Here is a 12,302-nt window from a genome sequence, read left to right as displayed (position 1 = left end):
GCTTGGGCCGGCAAGCCTGGAAGGTGGTGGGGGGGGGGGTGGAGGAGAAGTGGAGCGGCGGCGGCACGCTCAGGGGAGGAGGCGGAGATGAGCAGGGAGCAGTTTCTCTGCGCCCTCCGTTACTTGTTGGACCCTCCCTGGGACCCCCCCTCTTCCCACCCCAGCTCACCTCCATTCCACCTCCTCCCATGAGCGCGCTGCAGCGCCGCTTCTCCCCCTTCCCTCCCAGGTTTGCCGTGCCAATCAGCTGTTTGACGCGGCAAGCCTGGGAGGGAAGGGGGAGAAGCGGAGCTGCAGCGCGCTCATGGGAGGAGGTGGAATGGAGGTGAGCTGGGGTGGGAAGAGGGGGGGTCCCAGGGAGGGTCCAACAAGTAACGGAGGGCGCAGAGAAACTGCTCCCTGCTCATCTCCGCCTCCTCCCCTGAGCGTGCCGCCGCCGCTCCACTTCTCCTCCACCCCCCCCCCCCACCACCTTCCAGGCTTGCCGGCCCAAACAGCTGATTGGTGCAGCAAGCCTGGAAAGGAGGGAGAAGCAGAATGGCAGCGGCACGCTCAGGGAGGAGACAGAGGCAGAGCGGAGGTGAGCTGGGGCGGGGAGCGGTTCCTCTCCCTACCCTGATATAACGTGGCCTCACCTATAACACGGTGAGATTTTTTGGCTCCCAAGGACCGCATTATATCAGGGTAGAGGTGTATATTTGTGAATCTGGAGATCTGAACCTCCAATGCATAAGTTAACGTCCTTACAAGTTTTGAGGCAGCAAGCCTCCATGATAGCACTTGCCACACCAAAAAAACCCCCCAAACCCATAACTATTAAACTTCCTGACTATTAAATATAAATTCATATGTAGCCCTTTGTGGGTGGGGCTACTGCTATGAGGAAGGGAAACAAATTGAGAATGGCGTGATCATTCAGTCATCTCTTGTGCTTACTCTAGGACATGCCTCTGTTTAAATGCAAGTACCAAAATTAAATTTAAAAATTGGGTGGGGGCATTGTCTTCAGCCCAAACAGCTATCCTGTTCCTTTCACAAATTAAGCCATTCGTTCATACTCTACACTAGGGTCGGCAACCTTTCAGAAGTGGTGTGCCAAGTCTTCATTTATTCACTCTGATTTAATGTTTTGTGTGCCAGTAATACATTTTAATGTTTTTAGAAGATCTCTTTCTAGAAGTCTATAATATATAACTAAACTATTGTTGTATGTAAAGTAAATAAGGTTTTTAAAATGTTTAAGAAGCTTCATTTAAAATTAAATTAAAATGCAGAGCCCCCCGGACTGGTGGCCAGGAGCCAGGCAGTGTGAGTGCCACTGAAAATCAGCTCACGTGCCGCCTCTGGCGCACGTACCATAGGTTGCCTACCCCTGCTCTACACTTACAAATGTGAACATTTTAAAGTAAGGCAGTTTTATCATTTGTACGTTTCCTATCCTCTTATGTGGATTTACTCCTCTTTTTTCCTCTACATACAAACAAAAGCCTCCAAGGCATTTTGCACTGGCATAGCTACTTACAATCTTGAAGGAAACAAATGGTATTACTACAGGCTCCTCAGTTACTAGGGCACAGCCAATAAAAATTATACTTCCAGCAACAGACACGCTGGACCATATTCTGACCATTTATTTTACTGCACTACTGCTATGAAGTTGGGCTGATGAATCAGAACACAATCTTGGAATGTGAATGACATGACAGTATTTATTTCATACTGATTTCAATCCATGTACATGTACTGTCAACCACTCACTTACCAGCAAAACCTCTCCCCCTGCCCTGAGGTGGTGGGACTGGCCCAAAGTGCCGAGGATACATAGAAGCTGGATAGAAAGGCATGGCAGGTGGAGGTGGGAAAGGGAGTGGATGATTCTGCCTGGAGAAATTTAATCCTTCTAGGATGCTCTGACGCATCTTTTCAACCTTGGCAGCCTGCTCAGCCTACAAGTAAACAAAAGTGCACAAATAAATGTTAAAATCTTGTATTTGTGCTATGCAACTTGTGTTTATCAACCTGACTGAGGGAATACTAAATGTAGACTGGTGTTGGGACACACCCATATTTCTTAATAAAGCTAGCTTTCAATGGATAAATCACAATTTGCTATAGTTAGTAACAATCTACTATCCACATTTCACTGATTCACAAGAAATCCCCATATTCAAGTTAATATAGTAGTCTACAATCAATTTTCCAAGTGTCAGAAACAAATACAGCCAAATGGTAGTCTTACCAACTCTTTTCTCTCTAGATCACCCAGGAAGTCAAAAAAGGGGATGAGCATTTATTATACTATACACTCTACTGCAGTATTTCCTCTTCTTAGAAAAGGAAATACTGAAGTAAAATTAACTACCATGAGCAATCACTTGGTGATATTTTGTGATACTCGTACATTGTTTATTTTTTTAAAATCTGTTTTCTGTAAAAAATTAAGGGTTTTTGAGAATAGGTGTTGTAAGCCCGACTTCACTCTTTTCAATTCTCTGTCAAATATATCAGGTACTGGATTTTGTTTGTTTGTAAAAGCAATGTTAGCATAGCCCTTTTTGACAGCATTGCCATCTTGATGCAAAACAAGATGCTACTGCTGAGAAGGAACAGAGATAGTTGCCAGCTCTCCTTGATTTGCTCATTACCTTGAGAATGTACAAGATTTCAATTTCCGAATATGTAACTTACATATGTACGCATAATAGTCTTTTGATAATCTGAATTCATGTACATCCTCAAAGTAACTAAAAAATCCTTGAGTCTGTTTATTGAGATTACAGGACAGAGGAAAAAAGAAGTCATTCTACTTCCTTCAAAGTCTATTAAAATGCCATTTCTCCCCAAGAGGAGCCCTAATAATTAAGATCCATTTCCCATCCCCAAAGATATCTATATTCCAGATAGAAAGACCACACTCTCTTAAATCAACAATTGCCAGATAAACTGCATTAGATACTAAAGAAAATTCAGAACATATGAAAAAACTGCATTTCAGAAACTACCTACCTGACCATCACAGAGGTCAATGAGAGGAACTTTCTCCCGGCTTGCTTTGATGAGCTTGGTCTGGAACAGTTTCCCATCAAAATACATCCATGGACAGCAGTGCTCCCATGGGATTGGCTGTCCACAAGCATCATTTGCAAAGAGTGCCATATCCACACCACTCATAAACAAAGCAGACAGCTGAATTCCTCGGGGATCCAGATTCTCAATCTTTAAGGAAAATGAAATTTCGGTTGAACATACGGAAAGTATCAGATAGAATTCCAAGTTATTAATTTATGCCAATTATTTTCATGTCTATTTTGAAAGCAGAATTGTTAAGAGTTGGATTTTCAATAAGTGGACTTTTATTTGTAAGCAACTTTGTACACAAAACCACCTGTGTGTGCAGGTACTGGAGTCTGCTACCTGTGCATCCAAAATTACAATGCTCAAGGAGGCTGGATTGTCACCCCTATAAAACTAAAGACACAAAGGCAGTAAAACCTTTGATGCCATACAAACACAAACAAAGAGAGGAATTAAAATGACTAGATTTTTCAGTTATGGACCAGTGACAAATCTCACTACAAAGTCAGGGAGCCAGTGAAAATTTAAAGGAAATCCTATTAATCACCTAGAAATTAACATTGTGTACTGCTGGGAATCTCTTACCTTTCTAACTATATATAGCAACTGTCTCTAGATCTAGGACAGAGGTAGACAAACTACGGCCCGCAGACCCTCCTGTCCAGCCCCTGAGCTCCTGGCCCGGGAGGCTACCTCCCGGCCCCTCCCCTGCTGTTCCCCCTTCCCCACAGCCTGAGCTCCACTGCTAGCGCAATGCTCTGGGTGGTGGGTCTGCAAGCTTCTGGGGTAGTGCAGCTGCAGAGCCCGGCACCACCAGCACTCCAGGCAGCACGATAAGGAGGCAGGGAGCGGGGGAGGGGGGGTTGGACAGAGGGCAGGGGGTGGAAAGGGGGCGTGAGTGTGGATAGGGGTCGGGGTGGTCAGAGGGCAGGGAACGGGTTGAATGAGGGCAGGGGTCCTGGGTGGGCAGTCAGGAAAGAGAGGAAGGGTTGGATGGGGCAGCGGGGGACTGTCGGGCAGGGTTCCGGAGGCAGTTGGGACAGGAAGAAGGGGTGGTTGGATGGGGCAAGGATTCCAGGGGGGCAGTCAGGAATGAGAGGAGGGGTTGGATGGGGAGGCGAGGGGCAGGGGTTCCGGGGGCGGACAGGGACAGGGAGTGGTGGGTGGATGGGGGCGGGGGGGCTGTCAGGGAACGGTGTGTGTGTGTGGGGGGGGGGGGGGGAGGTTGGATGGGGTAGGAGTCCCAGAGGGGAGGCGGATAAGGGGTGGGGGCCAAGCCACAACCTCCTTCCCTAACTGGCCCTCCATACAGTTTCTGAAACCCGATGCGGCCCTCAGGCCAAAAAGTTTGCCCGCCCCTGATCTAGGAGCTCATGAGCTACTAAACCTTAATTTCACATCATTCTGATTAAGAGCTTGCTTTCCTATCACACGTATGTAAAATATGACATGATTTTTTGCGGCCATTGCGTTAAGCACTGCTAGAGAACTTCTTTAAAATCCATACAAAACCATTTAGTTGTAAGCTTGGCATTGGGCTTCCAAATGGCATAAAGCAGTGGTTTTCAACCTTTTTCATTTGCGGACCCCCTACAAATGTTTTAATGCAAGTGCGGACCCCTTTGGAAATCCTAGACATAGTCTGTGGATCCCAATGGTCCGTGGACCCCAGTTCAAAAATCACTGGCATAAAGCACAAAATCTTCAACTCTAGTAATTACTGAGATATTTCTCACTAAAATCATGTTGGAAACAGCTAGGAAGAAAAACAAGAGTATCAAGAACAGTTTTTATGTCCAATGTGCCATGACCTACCAGTTCCAAAGCTAGAAATACTTTGGCAGACCACTACAAATGCTTTCAGAACAAGTAAGTATTCTAAGGATTGCTCCCAGACCAGCACTCCAAAAGAAAACATTTGATTTCAAATAATGCAAATTTACATTTCATATTTTAATATTCATTCATGAGACATGACAAGTAGATTAGCTACAGAAATGAGATTTAACGAAGAGAAGAATAAAAACTCATGTTTGTTGTAGTGTTATAGCTGTGTGGGTCCCAGGATATGAGACACACAAGGTAGATGAAGTTTAACCAATAAAAGATATTACCTCACCTACCTTATATCTCTAATAAAATTCATGCCAAAGTAAAACCCAAATGATGGTGGAAGAGGGAAGGGGTCATGTGACTGGAATAAGAGGAAGGCTGCCTTAAATATGCCCTGTGCTGATTTAATGATTGGTAGCAATCATATAATTTTTTAATTCTTTTCACAGTAGGACAAAGACAGCACTGTTCGCTTATGTTGTCAAGCAAGGATCTCCATTGTGAGATTTAAAGTAATGTTTCCATGCAACTGACAGTTGAGAAGCTGCTCTCTGACTTCACCACATCCCTGGGAGAAAAGGTATATCTTCAAATAGCGTTGGGCTTGCTTAACTAGAAGTATTAAAAAGAGCTAGAAGTTAAGCGCAGGTTAAGAAATATCAATGCTATTCTTCTCCTATCTTCTCCCAAAATGAAAAGAAATTAACGTTTCTTTTATTTCCTCTGTTGGTTGTAATTATTTGGACAGTCAAGTAGGTGACCTCCCACCCCACATACACACTAAAGAAACTTTTTTGTTTAAAGAATAGAATTTTGAAGTTAGCACATAGATCAGAATCCAGCTTCCATTTACCTCTTTGTGATCTGATGTTAAAAGAAGTTGACAGTTAAGTCTACAACAAAAGCAATGTGCTGAACTCTATCATAATTTCCTGTTTAACAGAGTATGTCATTTGGTGATTGTGATTATGATTATCCATGTGTGAACAAGCCCCATACCACTCACCTAGTGTAATTCTAAACCCATTTTGATAGAAGTTACAGTAGTTTGAATTAGATTACAGTGGTTTCTAATGAAACTCTGAAAATACTCAGACTGCTATAAATTGCATTGGAGCTGAACTAGCCACTGGATTGAGGAAAGAGGAATAAAACCATCCTTGTCTCCCTCACTCCCTAGATCCTGTGCTAAGAACATCTCAGCTGAACCCCAAAGTTTGGGGCTTAAGTATATAAATCTTACAAGGTGCACACTACAGTTCAGTGCTGCTTTAAGAGCACCCATAACATGTATTATATGCAGCTGATCACATAATTTTTTCAGACAATATTGGAACATGTTACAGCAAATAAAGGTTAAGAGATTTCCATGAAATTCTCTGATAATGTTTGCATTTAATATTGTTTAAACTGTAGATAGCAAAAAAATATTTTGATGTTTTCAATGTATATTCTGCGGTTTACTGCTGGAAACTCTCAGGAGTGCTCAACTTTAAGATTTCGTTTTTTAATGTTTCAGTTCTGAAACATTGTGTTTTCCCCCTCAGGCCCACTTCCATTGCAAAGGAATTTCTATTAGCTCTAGGTTGCCATCTTTGAAAAATTGTGTCAGCATCTGTAGAAATTGTGAAAGGCAGTCTTGTATCATTAGAAAAACAAATTTTATTAATGAAGAGTTGGAGCTGAAAGAACGCAGAATGAGTATGTGATGGTAAAATAACAGACTGATTGAGGGACAAGAGGAGATAATGGAAAGAAAATAAGGAGCATTTATTTTCGGTGCGTAAACAAGAGAACTCTTACTCCTGGGAGAATTCTGCGTCACTGCGTGTGCATGGAATTCATGTCCCCTGCAGATTTCTTTGCTTCCCCGCAGAAAAATGACTTTCTTACAAGGAAGCAAAGGGAAGAGCAAGAGCAGTTTCGCACCACTTCCTACCAGCGCAGGTACATCGTTTTAGGCATCCAGAGCAACTGGCGGAGAGGTAAATCACCGCAGGGCTGGGGACACCCCAGCCAGTGGCTCCTACCCTGAGCTGGGATCAGCTGCTAGTCCCAGCTGGGCAGGAGAGGACGGGACTTCCTCTTCCCCTGCAAGGAGTGGCTGAGGCTGTGTCAGACCTGCCCCCAGAAATCTCCTCCAGCTGCAGGAAGCTCAGTGTCCTCCCCTGCTTCCTGCCCCCATTGTGCCTCAGCAGCAGGGGGAGGGGTCTCTGTACAGGGAGCTGCTCCCCCATCCGCCAAACCCCCATGCATCTGGACCTCCCATACCCTGACACCCCTGCCAAGCCTCACCCTGTACACCCAGAACCCCCCTAGCCCTCCATACCCAAACCCCACCCCATGGAGCCTCAATCCCTGCATCTGGAACCTCCTTGCACTCAGACCCTCTGCCTCTGGACCCCCACCCCGGCACGCAGGCCACTCCCACACTGAGCTCCCTGCATTCAAACCCCCACCCTGACAAGGCCCACTCCCTTGAGCCCCCACATCTAGACCCCCATGCCACTGACCCCCACCTAGCTGCACCCAGACCCACACCCACCAAGCCCCACTCCCTCAGCACCCAGCACCCTCTGCTGAGACCCCCACACCCAGACCCTTCCACTGAGCCCCAACCACCTTCACCAGGAAGCCCCTGCACCTGGAACCCCGTGCACTCCAAACAAGCCTTGGTGCATCCAGATCCCCCCACACCTAGACCCCCCCTCCAGAGCTGCCTGCACCCAGATTGTCCCACACAGAATCCTCTCCCCCCACACTGAGCCCCTCCACACTTGGACCCTGCCTGGTTGAGCCTGCCTGCCCCACAGCTGGTGCACCTGGCACAGAGGGACAGGGCCCCATGGTGTTTCTGGGGTAGGCCCAGGCCGTGAGCTGTGTCAGGGTCGGGTGCAGCCTCCCCACTGAATCCGTATCCTGGGGGTGGGGAGGCTGCAGAGCGATCTCCCATCTTTGTGCAGCCAGTGGCTTGTGCCATGCTGAAGCCTCTGCATTTATTTATTGACAAATAAAGCTTGCAGAATTTCACAGAATTAAAAAATATTGTGCACAAAATTTTTAATTTTTTGGCACAGAATGCCTTCAGGAGTAAACTCTGCCTGTTCAGTTGACACGTGAAGATGTCAATCCTTCCCTGGGAACATTTGCCATTAATTTTCAATAGTAATTAAATTGCTTCATCTTTCATGCACATAAATCAGAAATCTCCAAGATCACAAAAAGAGGATCCAAATCACTTTGCAGATATGCAGCTGTGTTCAAACCCACATGCTCCTTCTGTGCCTGACTTCAACAGAAAAAAAGCAGCAGCTGTGTGTGAAGACAGTAACAATGGAGCATTAAGTATTTCATTTGCAGTTACCAACAAGTATTATGGAAATATTCCATACTAATCCTACACACAACCTAAAAATAAAACTTGTTGATGGAGAAAAAAAATTCTCCATCAACAAATACATGATGTTTTAAGGTAAAATATCCTGTTTATCAGTGGCCTCGTCTCTGCCACTCATTTTTCTCAGAGACAAAACAATTTATTCTCCTCTGGGATTCTTCTGCTGGAACCTTTGTGTCCAGCAGTCTTCATAGTGGGGTTTCCACCTCTACCCACTGAAACTGGAGACGGGGCAAGACTGTTTACTTTGTTAACACACACAAAACAAAATCTGCAGAGGACTTTATGTCTACATTGTTGGGTTATGAGAATGTGAGGAATGAAGACCAAGTTATTGCCTTGCAGATTTCCTCATATGACATATCCTACCTTTTGGCCATGAAGTTGCCATTTGAGTTTTCATCAATACCTACAAGTAAGGTTGCCCAGTTAGCTTTGTGAGACCCTGAGATACATGTCTTGATCCATCCTGCCACTGAGACTTTGTATGCCCCCCAGCCTGCTGCAGGATAAAGTACTTGTGTTGATTTCTGTAGGTCTCAGACATGTGCAAATATATTTTGATTGTACTTCTAAACATTGAGAGTGTTTCACTCAAGGGATGTTCATGATTTGGACAAAAGCTCTTTGTGTTTTCCTGGAGAGATGTGCACTGTCTCTCTGATGGTGCAAAAGATAGTTATCCTTTGGTCTGACTACTGAGTCAGCACCGTTAACCACCTTATCCTGAAGGAAGGTGACACACTGTAGCTGAATGGTTAAAACATTTATTTTAAGACTTTCCTTAACTGAATGTGAGAAACTGAGTGTCAGAAAATATGGAGACACTGATCTCAGCAACGGTCCTGAATGACTCAGTTCAGGCTCCACATGGGCAGTTGTGAATGATGGGAGGACTTAGTGATGCTGCTTTCAGGAATCTGATGTGTTGCTTTTTAGCAATCAGAGAAGAACTTCTGCAAATGATCCCATTCGCAATGGCTGAAACAGGTTTGAGAGCTTTTGCTTTGAGAGAGAAAGAGAAAGATGACAATGAAGAATCTCTCTTCCCTCATTTCCTTTTGAAAATATATACTATATATATTTTTAGTCTGGGCTTTTCAGGCATCCTTGGGCTGCAAGGATCCTGGAAAGTGATTTATTCTCTCCACCTGCTGAATAACAATCCAAATAATATTCTGATTGAGACTCAGGATTTTTTTCTTTCGCATAATCGTTTATGGGATTTATTAGCTCTTTTATGCTTAAAATGTGGGATTCACTGGGGTCAACTGATTTGGTTTTCTTGTATGCATCTCCTTATGCAACTTCTTTTTACGGCTGGATGATAGCCAGAGGATCCTTCCTCAAACGAGTGGGAGAAATAGGAGATGGCTTCTTAAAGATGATATCTGACTTGCTTAAAGGATCAGACAGAGAGACTACACAGCTGGGGGCTAGCAGTAAACACAGGCAGGTAAGGCTCTGACAAGATATAGCCTGCTTGACACCATAGGAAAACATACAGACAATGCATGATCTCTGCAGCATTCCCACTGGCTGGATCCTGGTGGCAGGAGGAAACACAATGCATCTACCTGTCTGACCCTAGATAGTTGAAATCTAGGTGAGCTGCATTGCTCCAGCTACTAGGGAGAGCAATGCCATGGGCTGCTGCTTCTCCCTGCTCTCTGCAGTGTCTTCTTCAAACTGTGGATCTCAACTTGGGGAAAAAAGATGTTTTTGCTATCTGCCCATTCAGTTCAGTACAGCACATGCTCATCCACTGGCTTGGAGCAATCACCTTCAAGTCACTGTAGGAAGACACAGTCCTCTCTGGCTTGGTTGGGCTCTACTTCTTATACTGGGGACTCTGTTAGACTACATACAACTATTCCTTTAGTGTGAGGCCGCAGAAGTGGAACGCTTCCTGTTCCTTCTCCCATCGGCCATCTTCCAACAACATAAAGAAGACTGAGTGGGTTGCTTCAGGTCACCAATTCCCTTCCCCATGCTAAAGCTTTCTTTCGTTTTAATTTAGCAGAGTGCTGGATGGGCTCAAGATCCATCTGTCTGTTATAAATACAGGACTAAACCCTGCCATTTTCTCCATTCTGGGGCTCAGAATTCTGGATAGGGGTTCTAAGAAGGTGCCACTATGAAGACAGACCAACATACAAAGGTCCCTCCCATGCCCTAACTCCCTCCCCACACCCACACCTGTACCCCAACCCCCTGCTCCAGGTCAGAACCCCCTCCCGCACCCTAACTCCCTCCCAGACTCCACACAACCACCCGCATCCCAACACCCTACCCCAGCCTTGAGCCCCCTCCTGCAACCAATCTCCCTCCCAGAGCCCGCACCCCAAACCTCCTCCCGCACTCCAACCCCCTGCCCCAGCCCTGAGCCCGCTCCCGCACTCCAAACCCCTTGGCCCCAGCCCGGAGCCCCCTCCTGCACCCCAAACTCCCCAGCTCCACCCCAGAGCTTGCACCTCCAGCTGGAGCCCTCACCCCCTCCCACACCCCAATCCCCTGCCCCAGTCCGGAGACCCCTTCCACACCCTGAACCCCTCGTTTCTGGCCGCATCCCCAAGCCTAGGGGAAGCCACAAGCCTCTGCCCTCTGCGGGGCTGGAGATGTGAGCGCCAGCTCACCTTGCTGCGGAGTAAAGCCCCGAGCCTCCGCGCCCCCACCCCCGCAGGGCTGTGTGTGGCCTGCAACTCATTTTTTCTGTGGGTCAGTGGCCCTGATAGAAAAAAAGGTCCCCACCTCTGGGTTAGCTAGTTATGTTTACTTCATAATATATAATTGTATCTAGAAAGATAAGTATCTTTGCTGAAGTCTTTTAAAAGTATGCAAGTTAATATTTATGTAACACAATCAATGCTGGAAGACTGCTTCCCCCACCTCTTTATTTATGCTTTTAAGTCTACATAAACTTCTCTGTGTTTTTCCACCCAAAATAACTGCTACAAGGATCTTTTGACCCTAAACAAAGAAATCTATTTATTTAAATCAGCAAGATGATGATTCAAGAGCAACCTCACAAGAAGGAAAATAGAGCTCTCTCTTCAGAAACAGATTTCTGGTTTAAGCTTTCAAAGGGCTATCATAAAACAGTAAGAATAAAATCTCACCCCCCCCATCAAATTTTATTTTCATAATATAAACAATACACTACAACTGAGTGAGTACCAGTCTTTGCTGCACTTAAAGTTTGCATTTCACATACTAAGTGACCTATATACATTGAAGGGACACACCAGATTTTTAAAGATATTTAGGCGTTATGGTGCTCAGTGTTGCAACACCGGATTTAGGAGCCTAAAATCGCATTGACTTTCAAGTGCCTAAATACTTTTTGAAAATGAGAAATAGGCTCCTAAACTGGTTAGACATTGTCACTTCCCAGTGCCTTTTTTCTTCTTCATCTTTCAATCAGGATGTTTACTACTTCTAAGAATTGAATAAGCAATGGAAAGAATACTTTAAAGAGCTGTACAATATTCAGAACACAGGAGATTAAATGATCCTGGAGAAGCTTCCCAGCACAAACAAGTCACAGTGGACACCTAAATCACCTTTAAAAAAATGGACCTTAATGCTTAATGTCTTTAGAGAAAAACATCACTTGCTCAATGTTAATATTATGGATTAGTTGGGAGTAGATTTCTCTAATGAAGGAAGTTAGATTAAGAATTACCTTAAGTTCCTGTAGCTGGTCAGGTTCATAGAGTTTTGGAGACAACGCTTGAGAAAGGAAAGCATCAAGTTCCTGGCGACGAAGTATACGGATCCCTGGCCACTGCACCATATACCTACAGCAAAAGCAAACAAAGAACAGTTACTAACCTTTCTGTAACTGCTGTTCTTCGCAATATGTTGCATATGTCCATTCCATGTCGGTGTCTGTGGACTCCAATGCACAGTTGGAGAGTTTTTATCCTTAGCAGTTACTGTCAGGACGGCCTGAGTGCCCTCTGCTGTCTTGCGCACAATACGCAGGCATACAGGA

At 45.2% G+C, this 12,302-nt stretch overlaps 1 protein-coding gene across 3 annotated transcripts in view; it reads right to left on the bottom strand.

Moving 5' to 3' along the window:
- Positions 1–12,302, bottom strand: part of FAM120A (family with sequence similarity 120A) — a 123,049-nt gene that overhangs the window by 16,152 nt on the left and 94,595 nt on the right. For all 3 annotated transcript variants that reach the window (XM_034776821.1, XM_034776819.1, XM_034776820.1), the window contains 3 exons: positions 11,991–12,105; positions 3,007–3,216; positions 1,763–1,946 (listed from right to left, as the gene is read on the bottom strand). In XM_034776821.1, coding sequence (XP_034632712.1) covers positions 1,763–1,946; positions 3,007–3,216; positions 11,991–12,105 — 509 coding nt within the window. The remainder of the gene's footprint in view (positions 1–1,762; positions 1,947–3,006; positions 3,217–11,990; positions 12,106–12,302) is intronic.

Source organism: Trachemys scripta, chromosome 7, assembly GCF_013100865.1.
Source record: "Trachemys scripta elegans isolate TJP31775 chromosome 7, CAS_Tse_1.0, whole genome shotgun sequence".
NCBI classification, from domain to species: Eukaryota; Metazoa; Chordata; order Testudines; family Emydidae; genus Trachemys; species Trachemys scripta.
The sequence above is the reverse complement of the archived record's forward strand: the minus strand, read 5'-3'. Positions and strand labels throughout refer to the sequence as shown.